This window comes from Zonotrichia albicollis, chromosome 3 (assembly GCF_047830755.1).
Source record: "Zonotrichia albicollis isolate bZonAlb1 chromosome 3, bZonAlb1.hap1, whole genome shotgun sequence".
Classification (NCBI taxonomy): Eukaryota; Metazoa; Chordata; class Aves; order Passeriformes; family Passerellidae; genus Zonotrichia; species Zonotrichia albicollis.
In genome coordinates, this window is record NC_133821.1 from 32,051,310 (window position 1) to 32,066,600 (window position 15,291).

General features: G+C 38.9%; 1 protein-coding gene across 8 annotated transcripts in view; it reads left to right on the plus strand.

Moving 5' to 3' along the window:
* Positions 1 to 15,291, plus strand: part of USH2A (usherin) — a 382,808-nt gene that overhangs the window by 321,890 nt on the left and 45,627 nt on the right. For all 8 annotated transcript variants that reach the window (XM_074537084.1, XM_074537083.1, XM_074537085.1 and 5 more), the window contains one exon: positions 3,170 to 3,524. In XM_074537084.1, coding sequence (XP_074393185.1) covers positions 3,170 to 3,524 — 355 coding nt within the window. The remainder of the gene's footprint in view (positions 1 to 3,169; positions 3,525 to 15,291) is intronic.

Here is a 15,291-nt window from a genome sequence, read left to right on the forward strand (position 1 = left end):
TAACTTCAAATTCCTTCTGTTCTTTTTTTTTTTTTTGTATCAAAACTCATGTTTTTAAAAAAATACCCCAAATTATGAAAGCTACATTAGTGTAGATTGGTTGAATACAAATGTAAGTAAGGTTTCTTTGTTTAATTAAATGTGAAACTGCAGAGGGGGAGCATTGCTAATGTTGCATTGTTCCCCCACATTTGACAGCGTAATTCCCTGATTGTTTGAATTTTACCCCAAGACTTGTAACATTACTAAAATTAACTCACGGTTAAGGAAAGCAGCAGGCACTGCAAAAACATGTAATTTAGTTGTATGGTGAAAGGTAAACATGTGAGGAATAATTCTGGTTTGACCCCGGAGACCTGGGGGATTCACCGCTGCCGCGCACGCAGGGAAGCCGAGGGGCGAGCGCTGCAGTCGGCGTGGCTGCAGCACAGCTCTGGAGTTATCTGTCACAAAGGAGATTATATCCTCCTTCTTGTGTCATCTGCCTCAGATTGGCACTGGGGCAGGGAGAATTTGCCCTTATAGAAATAACTATCCGAACATCTTCAAAATGAATGTAAGCAGCAAATCAGACTATGCAGATGAAGAGACGGCTTCCAGCTCCTGGAAATGTTATTCTCTCCTTTGCAGCTCATTGTACACAAGAAATACTTCCAGTTAAATGAGCAGCTGAATCTTAAATCTTAAAACGATTGAAATGATTACAGATTGTTCTACCACTTCTGTTCAAAGTTTATTCATACATGAAGATATTCTGGTTTTTAGCACTACAGATGGAACCATTTACCTAACCATAAGTTTCATTCATTAAATATTCAGCAGTAATAAGATCTAAATACTTAACCAGGCTACAGTGTACAGCTTTGCCTGTGAATCAGCTTACAGTTGGTGGCATATTTGATCATTCAACGTGAAAAAACTGTTTATCACAGAGTGTAGAATATTTATAAAACATAAATTTATGTATTTATTTGAGTCCCATACTGTTTGGTCAGCAAGACACATTAAATGTGACTTTCTTGTATTAAAATGTACTCTCTTTTCCCTTATTTACAGAGATTTTTTTAGACATGTTTTTGGGTACACAGAAAAAAGACTATATTTTTAGGTGCAGAAGAAAGATGTAGTAATGATTCACCTTTCAAAATTATATGTCTTGCATTACGTCAGTGAACAGCATCCAAGGGAGAGGTCTGCAGGAGGCTTAACCTGCAATGATAATAGAGCATGGGCAATTGTATCAAAAACTGTTGCTGGAATTTTGGAGACAATGGGAAATTTTGGACCCTGAATTTTACAGACAGACCAAGAATTTCTAGGGAATCTTTCCTGCTTCTTCTATCTGCCAGTCTTTGCCCAGTTTTGCCAACCAACCCTCAGTATCAACATATCTTACAATTTGCTTATTTCACTATGACAGAGATATTGTACCTCAACACTCTTCTTTTTTTTTTTTTTTTGAAATCACACTTTAACATATCCAGTGTTAAACATAACAGTGTCCATATAATCTGCTTATCACAGAATTTAGGAAAACTTATTCAGTTTCGTATGAGAAAATAATGTCTTCGTTCCTGCCTTATATATGCATATACACAAAGGATGAATAAACAGCTGTGTACACACTTGCATTCATTATGTTATTCATATTTGCATGCTAATACCTGGGAATATATTATTACAAGCAGCTAATATTATCAGTTTTAAAAAATCAATGCTTTTTTATTATTACATTAATTCCTGGTTTGACCTAACAAGATAAAATCCTACAGCATTCTTTGAAATACAGATTTTTCTCTTGCCAAATAAATGTTCTTCAACTTCTGGTGTGTGTGTAGTGATGATGACACCCAGTAGCCAGACAAACCAATTTTACTTCTGCAAATTTGCCCTACTTGCAATAAAAGTGGCAGATAATGTAATTTGGATTTTTGTTGTTGGCATGGAGGGTGAAAGTGCTTTTATGTTCTGCAAAAGCCAAGGTTCCTGTGAAGAGTAGGGGAAATACTTAAATTCATGTGCAGTACAGCCCAGCCATCACTGAGATTTATCACACTGTTTAAATGTAACCAACTTAATTTCACACAAACATTTCTATGCCAAGTGAAAGAATTGATTTGATAACTCTGTTTTGAAGATGAGTACTCAGCTTATTAAAACTGCTGTAAATTATATAGAAGAAGGGGGCATATTACAAAAGGGCTGAGGATCATCTGTAATCTCTGGTACTCAGAATAACACCAGGTCCACGGCAAACATATCTGCAGTAATAATGCTATATATATACACATATATATGTGTGTGTGTGTCTATGTATACATATATGTACATATGCACAAAAAGAAAAACCCATTGTGCCAAAAACCAATAAAGTGAATTTTCTTCATGTATCTTAGGTTTGCATTTTTAAACAAAAACAGTGTTGGAAAAAATGTGTTGTTTATTACAAAAAACATGTGTGATATTTTAATGAGGTTTGGTGGTAGAGCTGCAAATTTAGCTAAGTTTATGCACAAGGGATTACTTATTCAATTTGCAAGAAACAATGGGATATTTAGCATGAGAAAATCAGATTTTGAAAGTGCACAGCTTTAGTTTTGAGAGCATGATAGAATACTTATCCCTTATTCACTAGATAACATTTTTCTCCAATAAGTTGGTCACAATTTTTGAATTAATTAGGTTTTCTGAGGTGAGTACCTCAGTAAATAAATTGATTTTCACAAATGCTAAAAACTTGCACACATATTTCCGTTTAAGTTATTGCTTAGCAAATAGAGATACATTTAAAATTTCATGTTCCAAGTTCTGAAAGTTTCATTTGTGGTGTGTTCTATTCTAGAAGGACAACATGCTGTTGTGTTGCTGCTCTGCTGCCTTGGACTGTGACAGCACACTTGTTTGCCATGTTTTATAGTATTCTTCTAGATAAAGGAGAATCATTGATTGCTTCAAAAATCTCTTTTTCACTACTTAGAACCTAACACAAATTCAGGGAAATGCTTTTAAGATGCAAAGATAGGTAGTCAGTTCTTTGTGCATGTGTAATGTGAAATAATTTCTTTATTTTTCTGAGATACAAGCTGAACTTGGAACTTTAGGATTACCTATTGTGGGACTGCAGAAGCAGTTTTCTATTTTAAACACACTGGTTTTGGTTTCATTCCAGACGTCCTGTGGGCAGTCAAGAAGAGCTGCTTTTGTTCATCTGGACTGAAGGACCTTTGGAATTCATTGATGCTTCCGATGCTCTCCAGCCTTTTACCCTCTATGAGTATCGCGCCAGATCTCAAAATTCCGTGGGCTCTGTGGACAGCTTGTGGGCTTCAGCGCAGACTCTGGAAGCTGCCCCCTGGGGCCTGGGAGCCCCCTGGGCACAAGCCACGAGCGCGTACTCGGTGTGGCTGAACTGGAGCCAGCCGCTCTCCCCCAACGGGCTCATCTCTCTGTACCGAGTGGTCTACCAAGAAAAGCACAGCGACCCGACCCTCAGCAGCCCAGCTGTCACAGCGCTCACTGTAATGGTAAGAACTGGGCCACAAAACCAGTTTTTAGATGTTTCACTCTGCTTTGATCTCTGTTGCATTTTAAAATCTCCCTCAACGCAAGAAAAGTGAGGTTTCCAATTACCTGGTGTTTTGTTGGCTTAAATTTTGTGTTTGGCCCCATGCAGACTGAAACATTTCATGCTAACATTGGATTTCAGGCAGAGGCAAGTAGATTACTCAAAAGCTTGGATGTGTCATGTCTGGAGGAGGTAAGCAAATGCATTTGTCTGCCTTGCTCTGAAAATACCATCCTGAACTTTTTGTCTGATTGACAAAATAGTTTCACAGTACCTGCACAAAGAACAGCAATATCACTCCTCCTTGTATAGAATTAATTTTTTATTTCAGTTGGAATCATAAAGTGAATGAATTAATTAGTAATTACATAGTTCATATATGCAACCCATTTGCATGTTTCCCTCATAACTCATCAGTAATAAAAGCAGTTCTACTTTTATTTCCAATTCATGTACTTATATTGGAATGTTACTTTGCCCTGCTGATCTGTCTTTCCCTTAGCTTTCTTTTCATGTTTCTATTCAGTATGTGAAAGGACAGATTTGGAAAAACACATTGTTTTGTGAACTGACTAACAACATTGTGTAAACCAGTGACAGAAATGGTTGTGTTTTGTGCATTTACCACAAATGCACAAATGTTCCTCCCCCCCGTATATTGCATTCTAGTCTTCCTATAGCAAGACACTTTATAAATTATTGGACTGAACTGTTGTGTATTAGGACAGCTTGTGTACTTTGTTGTCTTCTGAAAAGAAATTTTAAAAGTTTAAGGAGGTTGTAATAAAGTTTGGTTTCCTCAGCACTGCCACCTCAAGTTCATAAATGTAGAATCTTCTTAGTCCATGATAGTATTGAATAACACCAGAAGTCCCCTAAATTCTTTGTTTATCCAAATTTTGAAGTATGTGGTTGGCAATTCAAGTAAGATCCCAAAAAGCTTTCTCTGGAATACCTGGTAGTAACCTTTTTTAACTTCCTCAGCCAAATCTCCATATGACACAATGGAAGAAGTTTCCAGCTTGGTAATCTTACATACCCTTGATCATAGAGTTTCAGACCAGTTTTGTGTCTAGCTTCCTAAATGGATTAAGTTTGGTGTTTTTTTTTTTTTTTCCTGAAAAGGAGAACAGTTTCTGAACGGAGTTACAGGAATAATGTACTTTTGCCTTCTGAAGCAGTTGCATTCACATTGCACAGCATGCCAGGCTTAAAAAAGTAGATTGGGATTATAAAGTTCAGTGGCATTTTGGGACTTAATTTCTTGTAAGAAAAATTACCACCATCATAATTGTGATGATGCACCTAAGATTTTAAAACCAGTGAAAAGCCAGGGCTTCTCCTACTGCTCTGCTTCAGCAGCATGCAATGTGTTCTGAGCATCAGAATTGACCTGGCTGGTCATGCATTGCAGTGTCTTCTAAGCATGCCAACAACAACAGAAACTGTCCAAGATGGTTGTACTGTGGGCAATAAAACCTACCAAAATGGTATTTTAAATAATGTTGCTACAGCGTGTTTCTTCAGCAGCATCAGTTAAAAGCCTTTTAGATTAACAAGCTATTATTTATTGAATTAGTATTTTCCTGGCTCCAAAATCCTTTATTTTCCCCAAACACTATCCTGAATCAAAATGACATTCTGTCAGCATATGTATAGCTGTTCTAGTAGCAATGCAGGAAAGCTGGCTTGTATGGTTTTTCTACTGTCCTTTGTCTTGAACATGGCTCAATTATGGTATTTGCTACCCATTTTTATTTAAAATATTATACTACCCTTTGGGGACAAATCTTTTTGAACATCTGCTCCATCAGTTGCACTTACTTGAAACTGTTGCAGATGCATTAACTGAGTGGAATTGTTGCTGATTTATACCAAGGACCTGAGATCCTACCTCTTCTGAATATAGCAGAACAGCTAAAGCTTTGAATCAAAGATATTGACATAAAGTGCATGGAGTCATGTTATCAAAGATATCTGCAGGAGGTTAGGTCAATTATCCCAGCAGGCAAAAACCTGGACACCAACTTTTAAAGTTAGAAACGCTTAAAAATAGAATTTTATCATGAAATTGCTGATATACCCTTAACTTCAGCTTTGTGAATGAGATACTTTAATTAAAATGTCATTTTATTGAAGGAACTAGAATTCCAATGATTAAACTTCTGCCCCTTTAAAATATAGCCTTCATGGTACTAGGCTAAATCATTTAATCTCCTAAAGCATCTCTATTGGAGCTCCCTCCTGGGATATGCCATTAGTCATTCTCTCTCACAAGCTTCCATGTTACAAGTAAGACTTAAAGTATTAAGAAAGCAATGAGTTTGGTCCTTTATTTAATCTGTTAGACTCCATTCTTATCCCATTAGACTATTCCAGGAAAAAAACCCCAGTGCTAGAATGTCGGTGGCTGATCCCACCCTTGCGCTTCTTGTTTGCACCCTGGTTGCTTGCCCCAGGACATAAAGCTTGACCAAAACTTAGAGGAGAAATACAATCCTTGTGACACTGCAGGATACAAATTAAGCCTTTGCTAATGTCCCTGCAGACTGTTCTCATATAACAGCTTCATTTCCATCCATTTCAGAGACAAATGAGAAGCATTTTCTGGGTTTTCAAACAATTTAACAGACTTACCCTATACTTATCACTAGACTTCCCCAAATCCAACTATTTATTTCCCATTAAGAAGTATTTGAGTTAATATGTCAAAGGTATGGCTGTCTGGTACCTTAAGGTTATGACCCATTGAAATTTTACACTGCCTGTGGAGATAAAAATGAGAACTCAATTCTCAGAGCAAAAGTTGCTCCCCCTGAAATGAAAGGAGGGTGTCCTGCACTGTTAAAAGCAAGTGACACACACATGAGCCATTTTGATCCTTCACAGTTAGGGAGCAGTGTCACCCATTTCCTTAGCTTGTTTGGCCAGGAGTGTAGTGACAGATGTTAGGTGACAGCAAGTTAAACTGACATTCTGGTTTATTTGCAGAGCAAAGTCAAGTCAAGACTGGTTACAGGAGCACAAGTGTCTCCCACAATGTCTTTGCAGTTCATTTTAACCCTCTAAAGCAGGAATCTTTAGTGTCTTGAAAGGATTAACATGAGTGTGTTTATAGGGAAAGGGATTTTCAGAAGGTTCTCATTTACAGAAATCTGCACAAAGTGCCTAGATTGTCAAAGCAAGCTTCTCTTTCTTGTGAACTTAGGACTTAAGCTTGTGAACAGAGAACCCAGAGCTGATTTCATTATAAAGCCAATGAGTGACTGCCAGATGTCATCAAAGCATCACAGCTCTTTAACTGCTGTATTGCAAATGCTGCTGTGAGCTGGAACTGTGGGTAGGTTTGGACATTTCTTGATAGACATTTTGTGGGTCTGTAGTGCTGTTATTCCCATGACAGCTATATCAAGTGTTTGGTTGTTTATTGGGAGCAGGAGAGTTCAAAGCCAGGAAGATGAGTAAAAATCCATAAAAATATGTACCTGTTCAAAAATACTTGGAGAAAGAAAAGCATCTATTGGGTTAAAAAGGAAAACTGCCTGTTATGGGCAGTGCCCACCAATTATTATTATTATGTAGAAGCAAGGTCTCAGTGTGTTAAATTCACCTCAGCCAAGTGTAGATCAAAGTACGACATGCTTTTTAGAGGATGCAAGAGATAGGTGTAAGCATTATAGGTCTTATTCCTGGGAAATCCCACATCAGGGCACAGGTCTCCTCACAATGTGTTTTGCAATGTGAGGCACTCAGGCCAAACTTATCCTTAAAGGCTTTTTTTTGTGCATAACAATGCCAGCTTGGGGTGAAAAAAATTAGTACATCCCTTAGCTGCTATCACTGCCCCAGCAAAGCCTCTGGTTTGGATGCAGCTGTGCTAACAGTTGAGAACACATATTGGCTTCCCTTGCATTATTTGGGGAGATGGGATATAACTGCACTGGCCAAGCTTCTCTTGGCAGGTGCTGTGACAGGGAAATCTGTAGACACAATGCAGAATAGCAGTAATAAAGACTTTGGTAGGAGGATGAAGCCTTGGCTAACATGATTGTGTTCTTATAAGCAGACAGAATTTTCATATCAAATAAACTGAGTCAGAATATTAAGTATAGATTTCTTGTTAAAAACCTCCATATCAAAAATAATATACCAGAAATATTTTTGAGTGGCCAGTACTGCCATATTTTACAGATTTTACAGATATCAGGAATCATGCATCCAGAGTTAGTTTTTTTCTATTAGTAACATTTAAAAATACATAATGCATTCATGTGTAGTCCTTCACTTCTATTTCTCCATATAGACCTATGAACATTTGGCAGCATTAGAGATACCACATAGTTATTAACTTCCTTGTACAGACTATTCAATGAAGTATTTATTACTGTACATGGCAACATTCTCATAGAAGTAATGAAGATTGTTGCCGCAAGAATAAGAAAAAAATATGCCAAGGAGAGGCACTGGTGAAACTTTTTTGTACATGCCTATTGCAGATGCCTGGGAAATTGAGTGCACCCTAAGAAAAGAGGATGAGTGCAAGTGAAGCAATCCCTGTGCATGCCATAATTCAGAAGATGTGCTACTAGCAATGAGTGAAGGCTGTAAACGGCAGTGGAGGGCAAAAGTCAATTAGGCTACTGTACTGGTGCTAGGCAGTGGAAAGTGGCCACCACCAGAAACAAGATGGCTGCTCAGCAGTGCCCTAGTGCAGCCAAAAGATCATCTCCTCAGCTCTGCAAGGGCTTATGGGTTAGGGGAAATCATACACAGATGACTAATTTTTTTATGGTTCACAGACGATCAAAGTGAAATTCAGCAGCTGTTCAGGACAAGTGACCACTCTAACGGCTGTAATATAACCTGCTAAATAGAGAGGGAATTGCATGAGAGCAAGAGGTTAGCTGTGATTATCGGCAGGTGAGTGCTTTATTGAAGTTGAAAGACCATTAACATTGATGGAGTAATTATTTCAACTTGAAAGTAATTACCTTGATGGGTGATAACTTCTCCAGTGTTCCCAGATTTGATTGGACCAAACAATTGTGAACTCTTGAAGCCTAGAAAAATATTACAACAATACTGCAATGTTTAAATTACTGAAACCACTGTTAGAGTATTTTAATTATGCCTAACAGTGAAAAGGTTTTAATGTACAACAACTGGTGACCTCTCATGTATAGAGACATTTGCTTTCTAATTTCGATGAAATGATCCCCACCTACTATGTGTGTGCTGTATGTGATGGGTTTGCAAATGAATTGTTTGATTTAAATGCAGTTTTTAAGATTCAAAGCCATGTTAGCACAGTTTCAGGAAGGGCTTGTACTGAAATTGCTCTAATTGTTTTATTTGCCAGGAAAGCCCAGTAATGTAAAATGCTTTCCATGTTTTAATCTCTGGACCTGTTAAGCTTATACAGGATGAATACAGGACAAGTGCTTCTTCACATTGAAGGCTGCTTTAAAAAACTGTGTGAGGCAATCTGTGTCTCACAGATTCTGTTGTTTCCATGCTGCTGCAGAATATGCTGGATTTGGCACTACAGCTCTGTTTAAATAAGCATTTGGATTGGCACTATGATGCCCCTCCAGAAACTGATTAAGTGCTTCAGTAAGCCTCACCTATCAAGACAGACATGTAGAATTGCCTAATTAGAGCAGAAAGGATGAAATGGATTGTTGCACAACTTTGATGATTTAGAGTACCATAGTAATAGAACTGGAGGGGAATGGTGAGAGAGAAAGAGAGAGGCTTCAGCTCTTCTATTTACACCATCCTTGCCATGAACAAGGCCACTTCACTGTCTCCTGGATGTTTCCAGCAGTCACAGGAGCATAGCTTTAGACTCTGCTGGAACTCTGCCAGGAAGGAAAGAATCCTTGTGAATTAGGAAGGAAAGGTTTGTCTGGTGTCTGTGAGGTCTTAATATGTTGTCAGGAAACTGGTGATTTGAATTAGTGTAGGTTACAGCCAAGAAGTTTATTTCACTTCTCTTTTTCTTTCATGTTCTCTCCCTAATTCAGTGTGTTACATGAAGCTGACAGAATTTTGTCTTTCAAAAAATTTTTGGACTAGATAGAAGTAAAACCACTGATACAGTTATGTCTGACCACACTTAACCACACTCTAGATTGACTAGGCCAGAGTGCCTGGACCAATATGTAATTTCTTCTACAAATAAATTAGTTACCTATTTGGGAAAATCTGGTGTATTTTATCCTTGGGCTTCTCCTTGTGCAAGGTCCATTTCTCACCCATTATACAGTCTTTTTTTGATGAGTGAAAGACTCATGTAGAGCTAAGTCTTTTGAAAGATATTTATAATGGCTGTCTTCAGACACCTAACCTAGTTAAGAGCATGAAACCTCTACAGACCATGAAACGTTCAGAACATCTAAGGCATGGACATTTACCATCCTTGGGCTGCAGCTGTTCACATGATTGCTTTCCTGAGGTCCTCTTGTGTGCTGCTACTGATAAGTGTCAGTCAAAGAAAGTGGTTGATTTTTACGCTGATTAATCAGCTTTCTTAACCCACACAATGGAATAATGCAGCTTGACAGGTTTAAAAGATGTTACTCTTGGCAGAAAGATGATGGTGGGCAGCCCTCTGGAAGTGGTAATCTTTACTGTGTGTGCACCTGCAGCCATGAGAGAATAGGGGACCACCCAACAAAGCTTAAAGGGTGATGACTAAAATGAGATTGCACAAATGCTCCATATGCTGTTTCTCTGTATATGTTTTTATATGTGCTTTTTATTTATGCTTTTCTCTGTGATTTTTTCTGTCTGCGTTTCTGTTGTGATAATAAGATCAAGCTAACCAGACAGTGTAGAAAAACACCACTGACAGAATGTTTTGTAATTTGTAAAAACCAAATAAACAAAACAGAAACACCCACAAAGCTTCATCTTATTAAATATAATTTGTTAGGAAGATGTAATATGAGGACATTCTTCCCTTTGTGCGCAGTTATGTGACTGCAGTAAATCAGCTTTAAAAAGCAACATTTTAGCAAGCTGCAGATGCTTTTTCATTTATAAGTAGAAAATAAGAATGAAGAAGGAGAAGGCAGAAATTTGTTGGGTAATATGTACAGCTGTTTTTCAAATTAGATATCTGTTTAAAAATGCTTAATTGGATTTGACTAGATTTTAATTCACATTTAACCAAGGTCCTTAAGTGGTTGCATCAGGCAACTCCAAGATAACACTCTTTGGTGGTGAAGTCATAGGGCAGCTTCCTAAAATCCCCAGGGTCGTGCCCAACAGTTAGAGATACAGGAATTCTTCAGCTGATAATTAGAAAGGCCACTCCCCAGCCCCCATCCTACCCTCCAGCCCCACTTCCCTCCATAGATAAAGCCTTTTACTCAAATTGGCTGAGAAGTGTTATGTCACATGCTTAGATTTCATAGGGAATTTTAGCAAGGGAAGGGTAGTTTTAAAAAACAGAGAATCCTACTTTTTTTTTTAAGGAAAAAAAGGCAGCAAAAGCAAGCCACAGGACTCATGGGAATTGGTAATATGGCATAGAGCCTCATACCACTGGGGACTCCCTTTGAATCTAATCCAGGTCTACAGTCACCAAAGTCATTCTCATCAAACAGCCGTGGGGTGTCCTACGCAAGATAAGTTTAGTATTCTCAGCTGACCTCCTGTCCTTTCTCTTTACTGCTCCCTTTTGAATCCATTCCCATCACTCAGCTTCACAGCCTCATTCAAGCTCATCTCCCCTATGCTTGTTGCAGTTTCCCATTTTCTGCCTGCCAAGTGACCTCTCTCTCTCTCCTCTTTTCAGACTTCACAAAAAGCCCTGGAATGCATGTATAATCTTGCCTATAATATTGCCCCCTCTTTCTTTAGGGAGCAAGACCCTAATATCCGCATGGTGCTAGAAGATGAGTTTATCAACAGAAAGCTCTTTGGGAGTGGAAAGGGTGTCCGTCTGTTAATTTAGAGCATTATATAAATATTATTTTTGAGACTGTAATAGCAATTATGGTGAATAGGGGCCAGATGGCCTCTGTATCTAGAAAGCAGAATGGCAGTGTATTTTTAATGGACTTAAATGTTACTTTTTGACAGGAAGCTAATATTAAATTCTGTGGTTTAGGTGCATGTCAGGTGAGTATGGCTCTGAGTTTTGGTTTTTCTTAAAGTAATTACTAATGTCATGCCTGGATACTTTTGCCCACTAAACCCTTTTCTGTGGTGGGGTCTTTGTTGTTGCTCTGGTTGTAGGGATTTTTTTTAAGGATGGTTATTGATCTCTTGCTGAGCTGAGATTTCAGTTTTATGCCAGATAGTTTGATTAATGGGTTGGTTTCTGTAAGTGGACTGAATGGGGATAGGAAGCACAAGCCGCTCATGCCGCCAACCCTAACTCCGTCAAGACGCATAGCTCATTATGAAACAGTTATCAAGTATACATGAAAAATTAATTGGGCTCAGTTTGATTCTGAAAAGGATCAGCTTTCTACTTGGCGGTCCCCCCAATCTTTCCAGATGTTGCATGCTAGCCCCTCGAGAAGCAGCGAAGGGAGATGTATTAATACATTGTATTGATTAGATCAAGACCCCTGACAGTTATTTGTAGAGATACCATCTGGCTGCTGTTCGAATTCCTTCACCAAAAACAGGACGTGACATGTTATTAATCTCAACTCTCTAAGTATAGACAGTTGCCTTTTCTGCTAAACCGCATTTTACCATTCCGTAGGAGATGGAGGCAGACCTGAAGGGTGCTGAAATTAAGGTTATTACACAAATTGAGCCATATGGTCCAAATATTTCAGCAAGAAAATTGCCAGGCAATAAAAATTGCTCCTGCCTTCCTAATGGTGTAAATTACAGTTTAACCATGGCTCTAATGATGTCCTTCTGCCGCGCTTAACTACTGTTACATGAAGGACATTGTTTTAAAAATATAAAAAACAAGTAAATGCCAGCAGCGTGTTTTACAATCTGTTAGTGTGTCATTAAGAACACTGTCAGAATTACATAAACATAATGGCAGGCAACCTAGCATACAAAAGAATGAGTATGGAAATAGAAAGTGTCTTGAAAACTCCTTTAGCTTTGTCAAGAGCCCTTTCCCTTCTGGAACTTTTCCAGTATGGGAAAATGTGGCTGCTTATTTATTCCAGTTCTCACACAGGCTGTGATGAAGACTTTAGAAACAGAAAAAAAACCCTGAATATTCCAATGCATTTTGAACAGGTGACAATGGAGGGGTATAAATTTACTATCACATTATACTGTAGCTATATAAAGTTAACTGGGTATGAAAAAGAAATCCAAAATGTGGTTCTCATTTTGAAGTGTAGCATTCTTTTTATTCTTTTCAATTATAATGGGACTTTCTGTTATTCTTCAGATTGTTGGGAAAATTGAAGTGTATTAAAATGGTTTCAAAGCTCAAAAGCTCTGTGAGATTTTATTAACAGAGTTAGCAGTCTTAAAAATTAGTTTATTAAAAATAGCTGAAAAACAAAAAACTAAATGAAGGTAGTTATCCAGTCAGCAGGTGCATTACTGACTGATTCTGATGATTCATCATACATGGTGGGAATTAAATTGTAAATATATAAATTGAATAATTAGCCAATAGTATATCATTTCAAAAACAGTCATAGAGCTACTAAGTTTGTGAAGGGAAAATTCTGAGATGGCAATTCAAAGAGGGAAAATCACAGAAGTTTATAATACATGCTGTTTGGAGTATTGAGTTTGACCCCTCCTGCTTTAAATCATGTGCAGATATTGATAGCTCATATATGTTTTACCTTTTGGTAGAACAGCCTAGCACAGCCGTGTTCCCTGCTTGGGATGAGGCTGCCTGGGCACACATCAGTGGTTAAGGGAATGTGCCCTTGAGGCTCTCTGTTCGCCAGGGGGTGCTGGAAACCAGGGGGTCCCTAGCCCTGCTGCTGCCACCCCTGCCTCCCTTTGCTCTCCTCACTCTGGGTCTGCTGAGATGCTGCTGCTGCCCCCTCCCATGCCCCTTGGAGGGCAGGAACTTCTGCACCCTTGCACGGGCACCCAGTTCCTGCCGGGTCTTTAGGCCAGTCAAAATGCGTTTTGACAATGTAGAAAGCACAACGGAGCAATGTCAGAGAGATGAGGGAAGGGAGATTGTGAGTTGGCTGTCTGGGCTGGCTGGCTGCTGAAGGAGCTGACAGGCAACTCTGCTATTTGTCTTCAGACCTATCACAGTTTCTGAATTGTGTGAAGATCTCATTTGTGTGTGGAGCAGGGAAAAGATGACAGGGGACTTTTAGTCTTGACAAATTTAAATTGAACCCAAACCAGACAGTTAATCAGATTCAATAAAGTTCACAACAGTCTTTATATTTGTCCTTCTTGCTTCTCAGTACCAGTACAATCACAAATGAAAACATCCAAACACAAGTAATTTGTAGTTGGTTGGTTGGTTGGTTTCCAAAGAAACAGAAGGCAAAAAATAGTAGACTCTTGTGAGGATGGTAGTCTGAAAACTTATCTGCAATGTGTGGGAGTAGTTTACATATATAATCTCCATTAGGAGGAAACAAAGTCCGATTTATGAGTTCATCCCCTCATAAACCACAAATATTTCTCTTAGCACCTTGAACTTTTTATCTGGCCAAAGCTACAGGAATGCATGACAAATGGGATCTGGAGCATCCAAGTGTATTAATACTCCACTCACAAGGACCCATGACAGATGGATTTTATTGTTTAACTGCAAAAACTTTATTGTATTCTCAAGTCTGTGTCTTTAGCATTCTTTAAAGAAAATCTCTTTGGTTTTTAAAGAAAGAGAGAGATTGGTGCAGATGTCCCTCCATCAGCATCTGACAGGCCAGATGATTTGGAAAGGATATGCTTGTTGAACTGCTTTATGAGTGCCAAGAAAAACTATGAGCATGGAAAGCAGGTTTCTACCCATGAAGTGGAGGGCTTGCTGCCAAAGTTGCTGGTGGATTCAGGGAAATGTTTCTCACCATATTAGTAGATGCCATGTTACAGCTTTTAGCATATCAAATATCACCTGTTACACCTCTGGCACCTTTAGGCTGCTCTACTCCTACTACCCAAACTGTGGAAACTGTTCCTTCCTCCCTTCTTTTCCCTTCACCAGCCTTCCTTCTTAGGAGCACAGTTTGAGGCCATGATGATACAGGAAGCAGGAATTTCCATCCTGAGGATCTAGTAGAAAATAACTTCTGTGTTTTTCAGGTTTTTGTTAGGAACTTATTTATGTTTCCAGATACTCTGAGGGTCCTGCAGTCCTTACAACAGGCAGGACTCTGCTTCAGACAGGTAATGTCCTTTAAAGGTCTGGTGTTAATGGGGGCTGTGTGGCTACACAGGCAAAGCTTTGGGACACAGTCACGTAGATGACAGTCACTTAAGGCATCCTATGGCTGGCTCAAGAGCAGCAGCTGGACCTGCAGTAAAACCTCCTCAAACACTTTGGCTTTGCAGCTGTGGCTGCCTTCTTTGAACTCATCTACAGCTGTTCCACCTTCCTCTTTCATGGTAGCATGTTTGTCTTTTAAACAGCTCTTTGCCCACACCACCCTAAGGTGGAGATGATGTGGCTGCTGGGGTTTGATCCACCCCAGTGAGACCCCTGGAGTGTGTTGTCTCTGTGCCAAAAGGCACTGAGGAATAGTGTATTCACAATGGGAAGATGTACAGAGGTCCCAGGATCTAGTTAATGTACTGGGGCATAG